Source organism: Amblyraja radiata, chromosome 1, assembly GCF_010909765.2.
Source record: "Amblyraja radiata isolate CabotCenter1 chromosome 1, sAmbRad1.1.pri, whole genome shotgun sequence".
In the NCBI taxonomy this organism is placed as follows: domain Eukaryota; kingdom Metazoa; phylum Chordata; class Chondrichthyes; order Rajiformes; family Rajidae; genus Amblyraja; species Amblyraja radiata.
Window position 1 is genome coordinate 162,686,047 of NC_045956.1, and position 15,580 is coordinate 162,701,626.

At 46.2% G+C, this 15,580-nt stretch overlaps 1 protein-coding gene across 9 annotated transcripts in view; it reads right to left on the reverse strand.

The window, feature by feature from the left end:
• Positions 1 to 15,580, reverse strand: part of fgfr3 (fibroblast growth factor receptor 3) — a 118,392-nt gene that overhangs the window by 81,331 nt on the left and 21,481 nt on the right. For 8 of the 9 annotated variants that reach the window (XM_033034526.1, XM_033034532.1, XM_033034520.1 and 5 more), the window contains exon 2: positions 7,986 to 8,221. In XM_033034526.1, coding sequence (XP_032890417.1) covers positions 7,986 to 8,157 — 172 coding nt within the window. In that variant the 5' untranslated portion in view covers positions 8,158 to 8,221. Of the gene's footprint in view, positions 1 to 7,985; positions 8,222 to 15,580 lie in introns of those variants that run through there. The other variant, XM_033034548.1, reaches the window with a different exon arrangement.

Consider the following 15,580-nt stretch of genomic DNA (forward strand, 5'->3'; position numbering starts at 1 on the left):
TACAGAATTTGTACGTTCTCCCTGTGACCGCGTGAGTTTTCTCCAGGGTGCTCCCACATTCCAAAGATGTGTAGGTTTGTAGGTTAATTGGCCTGTAAATTGTCTGATAGAACTAGTGTGTATGGGTTCATAAATTTATATGGGATAGGAGCAGAATTAGGTCATTCGGTCCATCAATACTCCACCATTCAATCATGGCTGATCTATCTTTCCCTCTTAACCCAATTCTCCTGCCTTCTCCCCATAACCCCTGACACCCGTACTAGTCAAGAATCTATCTATCTCTGCCTTAAAAATATCCATTGACTTGGCCTCCACAGCTTTCTGTGGCATTGAATTCCACTTGATTGCTGGTCGGCACAGACTTGATGGGCCGAAGCACCTGCTTCTACACTGTATCTACAAATCTAAACTACACTAACCTGTGGTGTGACAACTGAATGGACTAGCCCTGGCACAGCTGGATTCAGGCTTACTCTACAACATCTGTAAATCTCTTATCTGAAGCACTTGGATCCAAAACTGATAATTAGCCTCCTCCCTCTACAATGGTGACTGACCATATCCTTTAACAGCTGGATTGGCTTTGTCCAACGAAAATTACAGCTGTCTGACTCTGGCAGCTGGAGCTACCTTACCGCACATCTGGATTTCTGTAATTCCACAACAGCTGTAATCAATTTAATCCATAACAGCTTGGGGTCAGCTAACTTTGCATTAAGCCAAAAGAGTCATTTTCTGCTCGGGTTACAATGGTTTGGTTTTAATTATCAAACAGGGACAACAGCAGCTTGTTGAATGGAGACACCTTGTTGAAAAGGCAGCTTGTTTAAGCGTAGGAAAATGTCTCACCCGCTTTAATCAGACACAGATGGATGATGAACTCAGGAATGGGGGAAGACCATACGTTTAGGAAACAATGGGGATTCTATGAGGGAAGTAAACAGCTAGAACATTTTAGGGAGGATATTCCAGTCCAGGTAACAACACGGTGCTGCCTGAGAACGCAAGAGGCCCAGGTTCGATCCTGACTACGGGTGCTTGTCTGTATGAGGTTTGTACGGTCTCCCTGTGACCGCGTGGGTTTTCTCTGGGTGCTCCGGGTTTCCTCCCACATTCCAGGCAGGTTAAATTGAAAATCGTCCCTAGTGTGTGTGGGACAGTGTGAATGTGCGGAGATTGCTGGTCGGCGCGGACTCGGTGGACCGAAGGGCCTGCTTCCGAGCTGAAACTCTAAACTAAACTCAACTAAACTGCAGTCCTGGCAAAGGTGCTCACATAACGCTGTTGGCTTGGGAGTTTCGGGATGCAGTCTCGGTGACACTGAAGGAACAGCAATGCAGTTTCTTCGTGAGCATAGTGTGCGAATCCAGAGCGTGGAAACAGGTCCGTTGGCACAACTTTCCCAGGCTTACCAACATGCCCCATCTTGACTAGTCCCCGCCCCCACATGCCTGCATTTAGCCCATATCTTTCTAAACCTGTCCTATCCATGTACCTGGTACACAAAAATGCTGGAGAAACTCTGCAGGTCCTATCCATGTACCTGTCTGAATGTTTCTTACATGTTGCCACAGTACCTGCTTCAACCACCTACTCGTTCAACATACCTACTGCCCTTTGTGTAAAAAAAGTTGCCCCTCGGGTTCCTATTAAATCTTTTCCCCCCTCATCTTAAACCAATGCCTTCTGGTTCTTGATTCCTCCATTCTGGGCAAAAGACTCCTGCTCCTCAAGCGCCTAATTTAATGCCAGCTATCCATACTGTTATACATAGTGAATTGTTAGCCATAAATACTTCCTGTATAAAGGGGAATTTTCCTCCTTCCTCCCCTTGCATCTTCCACCACATATTTTAAACCCATGCCCCTAGTCCTAGAACATACAAATGCACTAATTAAGAGCAGGAGTAGGCCATTCAGCCCATCAAACTAGCTCCACCATTTAACACCATCATAGCCGATCTGATCAACCCCACCATTCCGCATTTACTTGTGGTAACTCTGTTCACCCTCTATATTATCTGGAATCTACTGACTCTTGTCTTAAAGATATTCAATGATTGCGGTTCCACTAAACATTTAAGGAAGAATGGCCTAAAGATTCATGGCACTCTGAGTGAACAAAATCAACTCATCTCTGTATTAAATGGCAAGCCCTTATTCTAAACTGATGTATTCAAGAGAGAGTTAGATAGAGCTCTTAGGGCTAACGGAATCAAGAGATATGGAGGAACGGGGTACCGATTCTGGATGACCAACCATGATCATATTGAATGGCGTTGCAGGCTCGAAGGGCCGAATGGCCTACTCCTGCTCCTATTGTCTATGTTTCTATGTTGAACGTGACCTTGCTCTCGGACCACAGCCACTTTGTCACGGTCCTTCGGGAATCTTTTATATTTAAATCAAGTCACTTCTCATTCTGCTAAAGTACGGTATAAATGCGTTAACAATCTGGCGGTTTCATGGTCATCATTCCTGAGATTAGTTGTTTTGTTTTTTTTAACATAAATTCCAGATCATTAACTGAATTTAAATTCCACAGATACCACAGAAGGATTTGAACTCAGATTTCTGTGTTGCTGGTCCTCTGCGTAACTTCAGAGAAAGTACTGCACAACCACTATGGTTATGAAACATTGGGACTAATGAGAGCAGTATAACTTTTCAAGTAACCCTTGCTTTCCCTTTCTCTCCTGCCCTCCCCGATTCCTACTTCTCCGATCAGTCCGACTTCCCTCCTGCTTAAATTATACATTGCATGCCTCGTTGTCACCTTCCCCGATCTAACAATGATCTATTCTACATTTTCCTTGAACTTCGCCCCTTTGATCTCTTGTTTTCACACCTTACCCTTCCATATCTCTCGTTTCCCTCTCCCCTGACTCTCAGTCTGAAGATAGGTCTCAACCCAAAACGTCACCCATTCCTTCTCTCCAGAGATGCTGCCTGTCCTGCTGAGTTACTCCAGCATTTTGTGTCTATCTTCAGTGTAAACTGCATTTGCAGTTCCATCCTACTAATTTCTTCTTTCTAAACATAGATGTATTAGGTGGAGTAGGCCATTTGGCCCTTCGAGCTTGTACCACCATTCAATATGATCATGGCTGATTATCCAAAATCAGTACTGTGTTTCTGCTTTCTCCCCATATCCCCTAATTCCGTTAGCCCGCAGAGCTAAATCTAACTCTGTCTTGAATACAGCATAAACCAGTCATGACCTTGTATACCTTCTTTAAATATCTTCTTTGTTGTAAAGGGCAGCAGACAGAAATGTCTCACAAAACGGCAAGGGAAAGAAGCTTGGCTTCTCATGGTACACGTGATAAAAAGGATACAATTCTGGCAAAGCCTAAATGTTGCAAAGCTTGAAGTAGTGGAGCTATGAAGATCCATGTAGAGAGTTCATTGAAACATTAAGGATAAGACATAGCAAATAATCATGAGTCCTATTTGGGGGTGGCACAGAGGCACAGTTAGTAGTTGTTTCTGCACAGCTCCAATGACCCAGATTCAACACTGACCTGCCTGTATGGAGTTTGCATGTTCTCCCTGTGATGGTGTGATATTGATAAAGTAATGTGTAGGAAGGAACTGCAGATGTTGGTTTAAACTGAAGATAGTCACAAAAAGCCGGAGAAACTCAGCGGGACAGGCAGCATCTCTGGAGAGAAGGAATGGGTGACGTTGTTGAGAGTAAATTGTTGATTGCATGGAGATGGGGATACGGGGGGTGGCGTTGAGGGGAATATGGGGAGAATGGAATGGGATTAGTGGAAATAGGTACTTGAAGGTCATAAGTGATAGGAGCAGAATTAGGCCATTCAGCATATCAAGTTACTTCTCTCCATACCCTCTGACACCTGTATTAATCAAGAATCTATCTATCTCCGTCTTAAAAAAAACAACTGACTTGGCCTCCACAGCCATCTGTAGCAAATCTTCTTGCGTATGGCCTGCATAGCCTAAAGTTGTAGGTCAACTTGTTCTATTTGATCTAATTGTTTGTACACGTCGGGTTGATTGCATTAGTCGAAACAGGATAGACCAGGTGAAAGTTGCAAAAAATTCCACAAATTCACCACCCTCTGACTAGACATTTCTCTTAATCTCCTTCCTCAAGGAACGTCCTTTAATTCTGAGGCTGTGACCTCTAGTCCTAGACTCTCCAATTAGTGGAAATATTCTTTCCACATCCACTATCAAAGCCAAGGTCAGCATGTACTTTAGACTTACCGTGCTGGAAACAGGCCCTTCGGCCCAGCAGGTCAGCGCCGACCAGTGGTCCCCCTGTACACTAGCACTATCCTACACACTAAGGGCGATTTATCATTTCCAGAAGCCAATTAACCTACAAACCTGTATGTCTTTGGACTGTGAGAGGAAACTGGAGCACCCTGAAGAAACCGAAAGTCACAGGAGGATGGTATAAATACAGTACAGATAGCCCCCGTAGTCAGCATCAAACCCGGATCTATGGCGCTGTAAGGTAACAACTCTACCGCTGCACTACTGTGCCACAAAATAATTGTTTAGTGTTCGATAGCAAACATGGTGAGTGTGTATTAACAATGTAAAGATTGAGGGAAGAGGAATGGATGAAAAGCATTCTGGATTTCAGATATGAGGGAACCGATTGTTTCTAATTGACTACAATTACTTGATGGGCTGAAGGGCCTGTTTCTATGCTGCATTATTCTGTAACTCGCTGGTCCCACAGGCTTGTGTGGTAGCTTTGCCAGTTTGGCACCTCGGTTTCAGGCCTGCCTGCTGGTGCTTCCAGCTGGCCATTCACACCCTTCACTGCGCCGGCGATGGGAGAGTGGAGAGGGAGACATGCCAGAAAGCAAGCTAATGCAGCGTTGTCCTGCACTGTTGCTGATGTACTTGCCCCCTGTGCCCCTTACCCCACCCCACCTCCCCATCCTTTCCAAGCTGGTAGATCAGTTCCAAATTCATCATATTCAGCACCACCCCACTAGACATGTTGGCTTTAGTGTGAACCGAGTGCAAGAGAAAGGCACGGGAGCCTCACTGCGATAAACAACTCAACTCACAGACACGGGTGCAAGGTAGGAACTGTGTACGTGTGACTGTGTGCGAGTGAGAGAGAGAGAGAGTGCGTGTAAGAGTGTGTGAAAGTGTATGTGCGAGTGACTGTATGTGTGTGAGTGTTTGATTGTGTGTGTGTGTGTGTGTGTGTGAGAAAGTTTGATGGGGTGCGTGTGTGAAAATGTATGTATGTGTGACTGTGTGTGTGTGTGTGCATGTGTGTGTGTGTGTGTGTGTGTGAGTTTGATAGAGTGTGTGTGTGAGAGTGTATGTGTGTGCGAGAGTGTATGTGTGTGAGAGTGTGGGTGGGAGTGTATGTGTGTAAGAGAGAGTGTGTGCGTGTGTGTGTGTCAGTATATATGTATGTGTGTGTGTGAGGGAGTGTGTGTGTGCAAGAGCTGTTTGGGTGTGAGAGTATGTGCATGCGCGAGAGAGTGCATGTGTGTGTGCAAGAGTGTGCGAGTGAGTGTGCGTGCAAGAGAGGTGTGCGAGTGGGAGAAAGTGTGTGTATGAGAGTGCGTGTGTGTGTGTGTAGAGTGGTGTACAGGCAAGCATGCACGTGCATGTGTGTGTGCGGATCTGTGTCTATGTGTCTGCAGCAGGCTCCCTTGAGAGGAACTGCTGCCCACACAAGAGAAACCTCAGCCACAGTCTGCATGCAGCACAATCAGCTCGCATTGAGCAACAGGACTCCAAAGCTCTTGGCAGGCAGAACCCACGGCTCCAGCCCTAATCAGCGCAGTCTTTATATATCCACCTCCAGCAAATTCATCGGTGACTTTTTGGGAGCTCCATAAATCAGCCCATTTAACTGCAGAAAATAAGTTGCGCTGTGTTTCATTTGGTAGATATTTTCACTGCGGCTTTCTTGCAGATTGAAAAAAAAACAACCTAGGTAACAATTTTTGGTATTAAATAAAGTCCCCGGCTGCGTATTGTGTGTTCTTTCTCATTGTATCGCTGCTGACATATTCATTTCACTTGCACTTTATGTGCAATGTGATGAATAAACCGTATTGTATTGTATTGTATTGTAAATCAAGCTGGGGGCACACAGTGGAGGGACGTCAACGGTGGTGAGGGGGAACATTTTGGGGGGGAGAAGAGGTGGGGGGGGAAGGGCATCTTCCCAAGGACCACCATCCCTTATCCTTCTGCGTGGATGGTGAGCAGATGAGGGAGGTGGGCAAGCAGAAGGGGATGCTTGCTCTGGCTTCCTCGCCAGCCTGTTATCCATTGCTGGGAGCGTGGGGATGGGAGGCAAAGCAACGCCGGTGGGGTAGAATCCATCAGAACCCACTTTGTAACAACCACTGCCACTTAAAGCAAGCATGGAGTCATACAGTCAGACAGCGTGGAAACAGGCCCTTCAGCCCAACTTGCCCACACCGGCCAAGCAGCAAAGTCCAGCATATTAAATCAGACCATCTACTGTAACTGGCCTGATTCTTAGTCTCAGACTAGAGGATGTGAGTTGTGGATATAAACTCCACTTAGATTAATGGATTTATAAGGCAAATTATTTTTAAGCCATTCATATTCCTTTTCCCATGGGAATCAAATTATTAACAGCCTGATGGAAATTGCAGAAATATTTAATCAGCCGAGATAATGATCAGCTATAAATATCACCGATTCTTTTCATGTTAATTCCAACTTTCTGTAGCAGTGTTAATGTACCAGTGCAATGTGATGCTTCACAGGAACCTCAAAATAAAATGTGAAACCGGAAAGGGTGTCAGGGGTTATGGGGCAAAGGCAGGAGAATGGGGTTGAGGGGGCAAGATAGATCAGCCATGATTGAATGGTAGTAGACTTGATGGGACAAATGGCCTAATTCTGCTCCTATCACTAATAAACTTCACATGATGGATTGCTCAGCAGAAACACAGGTTTCACTATAAAGGACAAAAGGTTCCTATGTGAGTCAATATCCTGGGCTACCTGAGCAAGCAGCACAGACTGAGCACAATACCTTCAACACAAAGACTGCTGCAATTCAAGAAAAGGACCTTCTCAAACACCATACACACCAGAAACACTGAACTTGTTTACAATGCACAGATCAATCATTTAAAAGAACGGTGAATGCAAGAATCATACGCATTCTGACTCTTGTGTAGGAAGGAACTGCAGATGCGGCTTTACACCGAAGATAGCCGCTGCACCACAGAGAGCATATTAACGCTGTGTGTGGTACCTCAGCCGCACGGAGGCGGAGAGGAGAGCTCTTCAGCGCGTCGTCCACAGAGCGCAGAGGATTATTGGGACACAGCTACCAGCCTTGGAGGGCATCTACCACACACGGTGCCTCCGGAAGGCCGTCAGCATCCAAAGACTCCTCACACCCTTGTAATGGACTGTTCGAACTACTTCCCTCCGGCAGGCGTTACAAGGCCTTCTACGCCCAAACCTCCAGACTCAGGAACGGCTTCATTCCCAGAGCTATAGCGGCTCTGAACCGGCCCTGCTGAGTGCCCCCCACCCCCCCATGGGCTGTCTCCCTCAGATGGTCACGTCGCACAGTTTATTTATTTATTTTACTTTGACATCAGTTGGAAGCTGCATACTAAATCTCGTTGCACTGATGTGCAATGACAATAAAAGATATTATTATTATTATTATTATTATTATAAAATGCTGGAGTAACTCAGCGGGTCAGGCAGCATCTCTGGAGAAAAGGAATAGGTGGCGTTTAAGGTCGGAGCCCTACTCAGCCCACAACCTCTAATCTGCAGTCTGAAGAAGGGCCCTGAACCCAAATGTCACTATTAATTTCCTCTGCAGATGCTGCCTGACCCGCTGAGTTACTCCAGCATGTTGTGTCTACATTCCGACTCTTCTTTACATTCCACCACCCCCCCCTCCCCCCAAACCCCCAACATGTACGGACGAACTGAAGACGGAAATAAATCCATGGCGATGCTTACTTGGTGGAGTGCGCGTGCTGGCCTTCGTTTCATGGTCGGAGATGCGGAGCCTGGCTGCTGGGATGCTGGCGGCGGTGGCAACGCAGACACAGAGCGCGTACCACAGGGCGATCATTCCTCCGCAGCTGCTGTCCGCCCGACTGCCAACGCCCTGCCCAGCCTTGGACATCATCTGCGTGCCTCCCTCACAGTCATGGGCGCAGTGCTGGCACTGCCCACCTCCGTCGCTCTGTGCCCTGCAGGAGAAAAAGAGACGTCAGCACAACAACCAGGTCTGCATCTCTCAGCTTTCAAAGCGTTTCTTTTAGTTTAGTTTAGTTTAGTTTAGTGATGTAGCGCGGAAACAGGCCCTTCGGCCCACCGAGTCCGCACCGACCAGCGATCCCCGCACATTAACACTATCCTATGCACACTATGGACAATTTACACATACACCAAGCCAATTAACCTACAAACCTGTACGTCTTTGGAGTGTGTGAGGAAACCGAAGATCTCAGAGAAAACCCACGCAGGTCACATGGAGAACGTACAAACTCCATACAGACATCACCATTAGTCGGGATTGAACCCAGGTCTCCGGCGCTGCAAGCGCTGTAAGGCAGCAACTCTACCGCTACGCCACCGTGGCTGTCCAACTAATCAATTCTTGAGTAATTCTTGATTAGTAAAGGGGAATTTCTTATGTCAGTGGGTGGTGAATCTGTGGAATTCATTGCCACAGATTACTATGGAGGCCAAATCATTGGGTATTTTTAAACCAGAGATTGATAGGTTCTCGATTAGTACAGGTGTTAGGGGTTAAAAGGCAGGAGAATGGGGTTGAGAGGGAAAGGTAGATAGGCCATGTTTGAATAGCAGAGTAGACTCGATGGGTCGAATGGCCTATCCCTAAGGGGATCGCTGATCGGTACGAACTCGGCTGAAGGGCCTATTTCCATGCTGTATCTAAATTAAACCAAGCATTAGAAAATTAACTGACATAGATGTAGAAAAAAGATTGACTAACTTAAACTTGAACAATGTGACTGAGGTATTGATAATGGAATATAAAAAAATGGCAGATATATTAAATGGCTATTTTGGATTGGTCTTTACAGTGAAGACATTAAAAACATCCCAATAATATTAGATAATCAGAGGGCTACAGAGAGTGAAGAATTTGATATGAATTCTTCAGAAAAAGTGCCCGTTTTTCAGAAAAAACATGGTGGTTCTTCAGAGATGCTGCCTGACCTACTGAGTCACTCCATCACGTTGTGTCTTTGGTTGTGATTGATTGTCATATTGTCAATAACGGAACAATGAAATTCTAACAGGCCTGAAACACAATTCACGCACATAATATGTACTAAACCAAAAAAAAACCCTAATAAATTAATCACCACAATACGAGTGCCAAAAAACTCCCATCGTCCTTAGTGCAACCAAAGAGAGTTCATGGAAGTTGATAATTGACGTTAGTGATGTGTAGTGTTCAAACGGCTGATGGCTGTTTGGAAGAAGCTATTGTGGGTCACGGTTTTTAACGCATAAAGTCATAATTGATAAGAGCAGAGTTAGGCCATTTGGCCCATCAAGTCTACCCCGCCATGCAATCATGGATGATCTATCTCTCCCTCCTAACCCCATTCTCCTGCCTTCTCCCCATAACCCCCGACACCCGTACTAATCATAGCTTGGCTTCAATGTCTCTCTCCCCATGCCCATGAATTCCATGTATATACATTGACGTGGAACAGCACAGCACTGGAACAGGCCCTTCGGCCCACGATATTCGTGCCGAATACAATGTCAGCTAATCTCCTCTGCCCGCGCGTGATCCATAACCCTCCATTCCCTGCTTGGCACGTGCCTATCCAAAACTCTCCAAAACCCCACTATCGTATCTGCCTCCACCACCAACCCTGGCAGGGCGTTCTTGACACTCCCCGCCCTCTGTGTAAAGAACTTGTCTTGCACAAATCCTCTAAATTTTGCCCCTCTCACTATTAAATGTATGTCAGTTGTGGCCTTGAAATGACTCTGGCTCCACAACTCTCTTGGCAAGAGAATTTAAAGGTTGCCGACTGTGTCACGGAAGAAGTTCCTTCTCATCACAAACTGAAAAAGCGCAACTCATATTTTGAAAGTATCCCCGCTATTTCAAGGTAACTACACGAGAGAAATATTTTATCAGCATCCTCCTTACCCGTCTCTCAAAATGTTAGATGTTTCCATAATATCTTCAACAACCAGAGACCCAGTCTTCTCAGCCTCCCTCCAGCTGTTATCAGGCAACTGAACCATCCTACCACAACTAGAGAGCAGTCCTGAACTACTTTCTACCTTATTGGAGACCCCTGGACTCCTTTGAGGTTTAATTGGACGTTACTGACTTTACCTGGCACTAAACGTTATTCCCTTATCATGTATCTGTATAGGGATGGCTCGATTGTAATCGTGTTTTGTCTTTCCGCTGACTGGATAGCACGCAACAAAAGCTTTTCACTGTACACGTGACAATAAACTAGACTGAACAGAACATCAATCCTATGAATGACTCCAATGAATCATCTCTGCACTATGACACAGCGTTAGAGCTGCTAACTTACACCTGGGTTCAACCCTGACCACGGGTGCTGTCTGCACGGAGTTTGTACGTTCTCCCCGTGACCATGTTGGTTTCCACACTGGGCATGTTTCCATGCTGTTTCTTCAAAACTAAAACCGGCTCCAATGCCAGCACATCCATCCTTACGTATGGAGATCAAAACTGAACAAAGAAATATAGGTGCGGCCTCATTATTAAAAGATTTTAAAATATTTTTATAACATAGAAACATAGAAAATAGGTGCAGAAGTAGGCCATTCGGCCCTTCGAGCATGGCTGATCATCCAACTCAGTATCCCATACCTGCCTTCTCTCCATACCCCCTGATCCCTTTAGCCACAAGGGCCACATCTAACTCCCTCTTAAATATAGCCAATGAACTGGCCTCAACTACCTTCTGTGGCAGAGAATTCCACAGAATCACCACTCTCTGTGTAAAAAATGATTTTCTCATCTCGGTCCTAAAAAACTTCCCTCTTATCCTTAAACTGTGACCCCCTAGTTCTGGACTTCCCCAACATCGGGAATAATCTTCCTGCATGTAGCCTGTCCAAACCCCCTCAATCTTCTGAATTCTAGCGTGTACAAGCCGAGTCTATCCAGTCTTTCTTCATATGAAAGTCCTGCCATCCCAGGAATCAGTCTGGTGAACCTTCTCTGTACTCCCTCTATGGCAAGAATGTCTTTCCTCAGATTGGGAGACTAAAACTGTACGCAATACTCCAGGTGTGGTCTCACCAAGACCCTGTACAACTGCAGTAGAACCACACTGCTCTTATACTCAAAACCTTTTGCTATGAATCAAACATCTTGCAATTGAGGCTCCAGCACTGATTTGAAAGGCACAGTCTTGATTGCCAATCCGATATCCCTGCCTTATCACCATATCAATGCCAATATAATCAACCTCAATTGTATATATTCTGATCTCATGCAATAATCTTTTATGTAGCACCTTATCACAAGTCTATTGTCTTATCTGGAGTTAAAATCTAGAACTGACTATCCAAACTTACTGGTGAGAATTTGTCATTACAGGACAGCACGGTGGTGCAGCGGTAGAGTGGCTGCCTTACAGCACCAGGGACCCGGGTTCAATCCTGACTACAGGTGCTTATCTGTACGGAGTTTGTACGTTTGTACCCCGTGACCTGCGTGGGGATCTCCCACACTCCAACGAGGTGGGGTGAAGGGCCTATTTCCGCACTGTCTTTCTAAGCATTTTCAGTTCTGTTATCAGTCCAATTCAATTTGAGAATCAAACTGCAGGAGTGGGAAGTTCATTAGTTTTAGGAGCAGAATTAGGCCATTTGGCCCATCAGGTTTACTCCGCCATTCAATCGTGGCTGGTCTATCTTTCCCTCTCACCCCCATTCTCCTGCCTTCACCCCATAACCCCTGACACCCTTACTAATCAAGAAAATGTTAATCCCCGCCTTAAAAATTCCATTGACTTGGCCTCCACAGCCGTCTGCGGCAATGAATTCCACAGATTCACCACCCGCTGACTAGAGAAACTCCTCTTCAATTCCTTTCTAAAGGTACGTCCATTTATTCTGAGGCTATGGCATCTGGTCCAAGACTCTCCCACTAGTGGAAACATCCTCTTCACATCCACTCTATCCAGACCTATCCCGATTCGGTAAGTTTCAATGAGGCCCCCCCCCCCCCCCCCCCCCACCTCATCCTAGGATTATAGATTTTTTTGGGGAGGGGAGGAATCTTAAAATATTGCATCTGCAACAATACCCAGGGTATGCATTCTATTTCCATTAGAACCATTAAGAAATGAGGCACCCCATATAAGTCTGACAAGGCCTGCAGCCCCCTATACTGTTCAACAACTCATCAGCAGGTGTTGCCTTCAAGGCAAGGGCCTCTGCCTTTCAACGTCAACAATGGCAGGCTGCTAATAATGGCTGGAGGCAAGCAAGACCTGAATGAATAACATTTTCTGGAATACGGCCTTACAAAGGCATGATTGATGACACTTGATACCTGCAACCCCTAGGAGTTAGGTTAGACAAATCCGCCCTTGTAGAATTCACAAATTCCTACCCAAAAATAGGGATGAAATTCACTCTCATGAAACTTATGAGGAAAAGTGTACATCGACAATTGAGAAAAAGGGCGGCACGGTGGTGCAGCGGTAGAGTTGCTGCCTTACAGCGCCAGAGACCCGGGTTCGAACAGACAATAGACGCAGGAGAAGGCCATTCGGCCCTTCGTGCCAGCACCACCATTCACTGTGATCATGGCTGATCATAATGGCAGTTTCACCCTGAATACAGATGCTGTCTGTGCGGAGTTTGTACGTTCTTCCCGTGACCCCGTGGGTTTTCCCTGCATGCTCTGGTTTCCTCCCACATTCCGAATGCGTGCAGGTTTGTAGGCTAAGGGTGGTCGTGGTCGCCGATGTTTCCTGTTTCTGCGTCGTTTCTCTAAACAATATCTATTAGAATACTTTCATGACATAGAAACATAGACGAAAGGTGCAGGAGGAGGCCATTCAGCCCTTCGAGCCAGCACCGCCATTCATTGCGATCATGGCTGATCGTCCCCAATCAATAACCCGTGCCTGCCTGCTCCTCATATCCCTTGACTCCACTAGCCCTTGACTCTACTAGGCCCTAGAGCTGTATCTAACTCTCTCAGAGTTAATACGAATAAACTAAAATGTACTTTTCTTCAACTCGTGTTTATTGAAGGGCGTGTAGATGCTGCGGATTTTGTCCTACGGAAAACCATGGGGAATGCGGAGCCAGTTTTCAGGAAATGTAGACCACTCCTCTCTCTTCTCCCCCCCCATCCCATCCTTAAGGCGGGATCTGCCTGTAAAGGTTTGCAGACCAAAGAGTCTCTTTCAGTCAACTTCCCTCCAGCCTCCTTTTGCACTTCAAAGTTCCTACCCATAGAAGGAATCTGCACCCTAGGCTGAATGTCAGCAGGATCAGTGGCGCTCGCATACCAGATCGGCAACTCACCCTCGGGCTCTGTGGTAACCATGCCAGGGTGCCACCAGGGTGGGGGTGCTCTCCACACACTAGTGTTTGACATGCGACACCCACTAATGGACACGGGGACCCAGACTTCTTACTCTACAGGAGTGAAGCGATGAAGAATTGATCAGGGCACTCCTCTGAACTATCTACCTCTTTGGTGACCCTCGGACTATCCTTGATCAGACTTTGCTGGCTTTACCTTGCACTGAACGTTATTCCCTTATCATGGATCTATACACTGTTAATGGTTCGATTGCAATCAATTCTTGCCTTTCCGCTGACTGGCTAGCACGCAACAAAAGCTTTTCACTGTACCTCGGTACACGTGACAATAAACTAAACTGAAACCAACTGCTGGTTGAAGTAGTGCAAGGATTATTTAAGAAGGGTCTCGACCCGAAACGTCACCCATTCCTTCTCTCCAGAGAGGCTGCCTGTCCCGCTGAGTTACTCCAGCATTTTGTGTCGATCTGAGGATTATTTAATGCTACTCTTGTCACGTGCACCGAGGTACAGTGAAAAGCTTTGACAAACACAAAGTGCTGGAGTAACTCAGCAGGCCAGGCAGCATCTCTGGAGAACAAGGAAAGGTGATGAAAGTCACCGGTCTATTTTTTTCCACAGATGTTGCCTGACTCATTGCATTACTCCAGCACTTTGTGCCTGTCTTTTGCTACAAACCAACATCTACAGTTGTTCGTTATTGAGAAATTGTCATTATAGGGAGCTCTTAGGCCCCCTTTGGTCGTGGCTGACCATGGGTGACTCCAGGGTGCTATTCCCTATATGGAGGACGCCTGTGCGTGACTTTGTTTAGCCTGGGGAGACTGGTGCCACAGACAGTCCTTGACAGATCTGGGCCAGGATCCAGTGGCATGGAGTCCAAGACGACCGGAGACCCTTTTCTGCTGCAGCCTTCATCCGCCTTCCCAGCCCGTTGTGACGCTCCACTAAGGTCAGCCATCGCCCTCCGCCTGTTCTACCGTGGAGGTCTTGGTTGGATTGCTCTTTGTCAGAGACCTCCCCTTCCACCTTACCGCCATGGGTGGCCCTACCAGGAGCATAGCTCCAGACGGCATCGCTCTCAGGTCCACACAAGCTTCTCCACCACGACAAGGTGACAATCCACTGTCATCAATCCAATTCAAGTCGAGAATCAACACATAGGGGTGGAAAAGAGAATTTAGGGGAGAGGGAAATCTTAAATATTGTATCTTCAACAATACCCAGGCTGTGCCCGCGTGCCTTATTACAGTGAAAAGTTTTGCTTTGCATGCAATCCAAACAGATTTAAAATATACCATACATAGATATACAAACAACTCAACTACAATAGATAAAGGAAAGGGGAAGATACAGAATGCAGTTCTCAGCATTGTCGTGCATCAATTCCAAAGATATAGAGAGCAAGGGACGCCGATTTCAATCCGTTTGTTTAGTTCAGTTTAGTGTATTATCAGGTGTACCGAGGTACAGTGAAAAGCTTTTGTTGCGTGCTAACCAGTTAGTGGAAAGATAGTATGTAATTACAATCGATCTATCCACAGTGTACATACACATGATATGTTCCCGATGTTGGGGGAGTCCAGAACCAGGGGTCACAGTTTAAGAATAAGGTGTCGGCCATTTAGCACGGAGACGAGGAAAAACGTCTTCACCCAGAGAGTTGTGGATCTGTGGAATTCTCTGCCACAGAATGCAGTGGAGGCCAATTCACTGGATGCTTTCAAGAGAGAGAGTAAGATATAGCTCTTAGGGCTAAAGGAATCGAGGGATATGGGGATAAAGCAGGATCGAAGTACTGATTGGGGATGATCAGCCATGATCACATTGAATGGCGGTGCTGGCTTGAAGGGCGAATGGCCTACTCCTGCACCTATTGTCTATGTTTCTATGATAGATTTAAAAGAGTGGAGCGATGGTAATGCATGATTGCAGATCCACTTCTGTGACTAGCACTGAGAGTCACCTGGGTTGGACGCCATCTTGGATCAAAAGTAAAC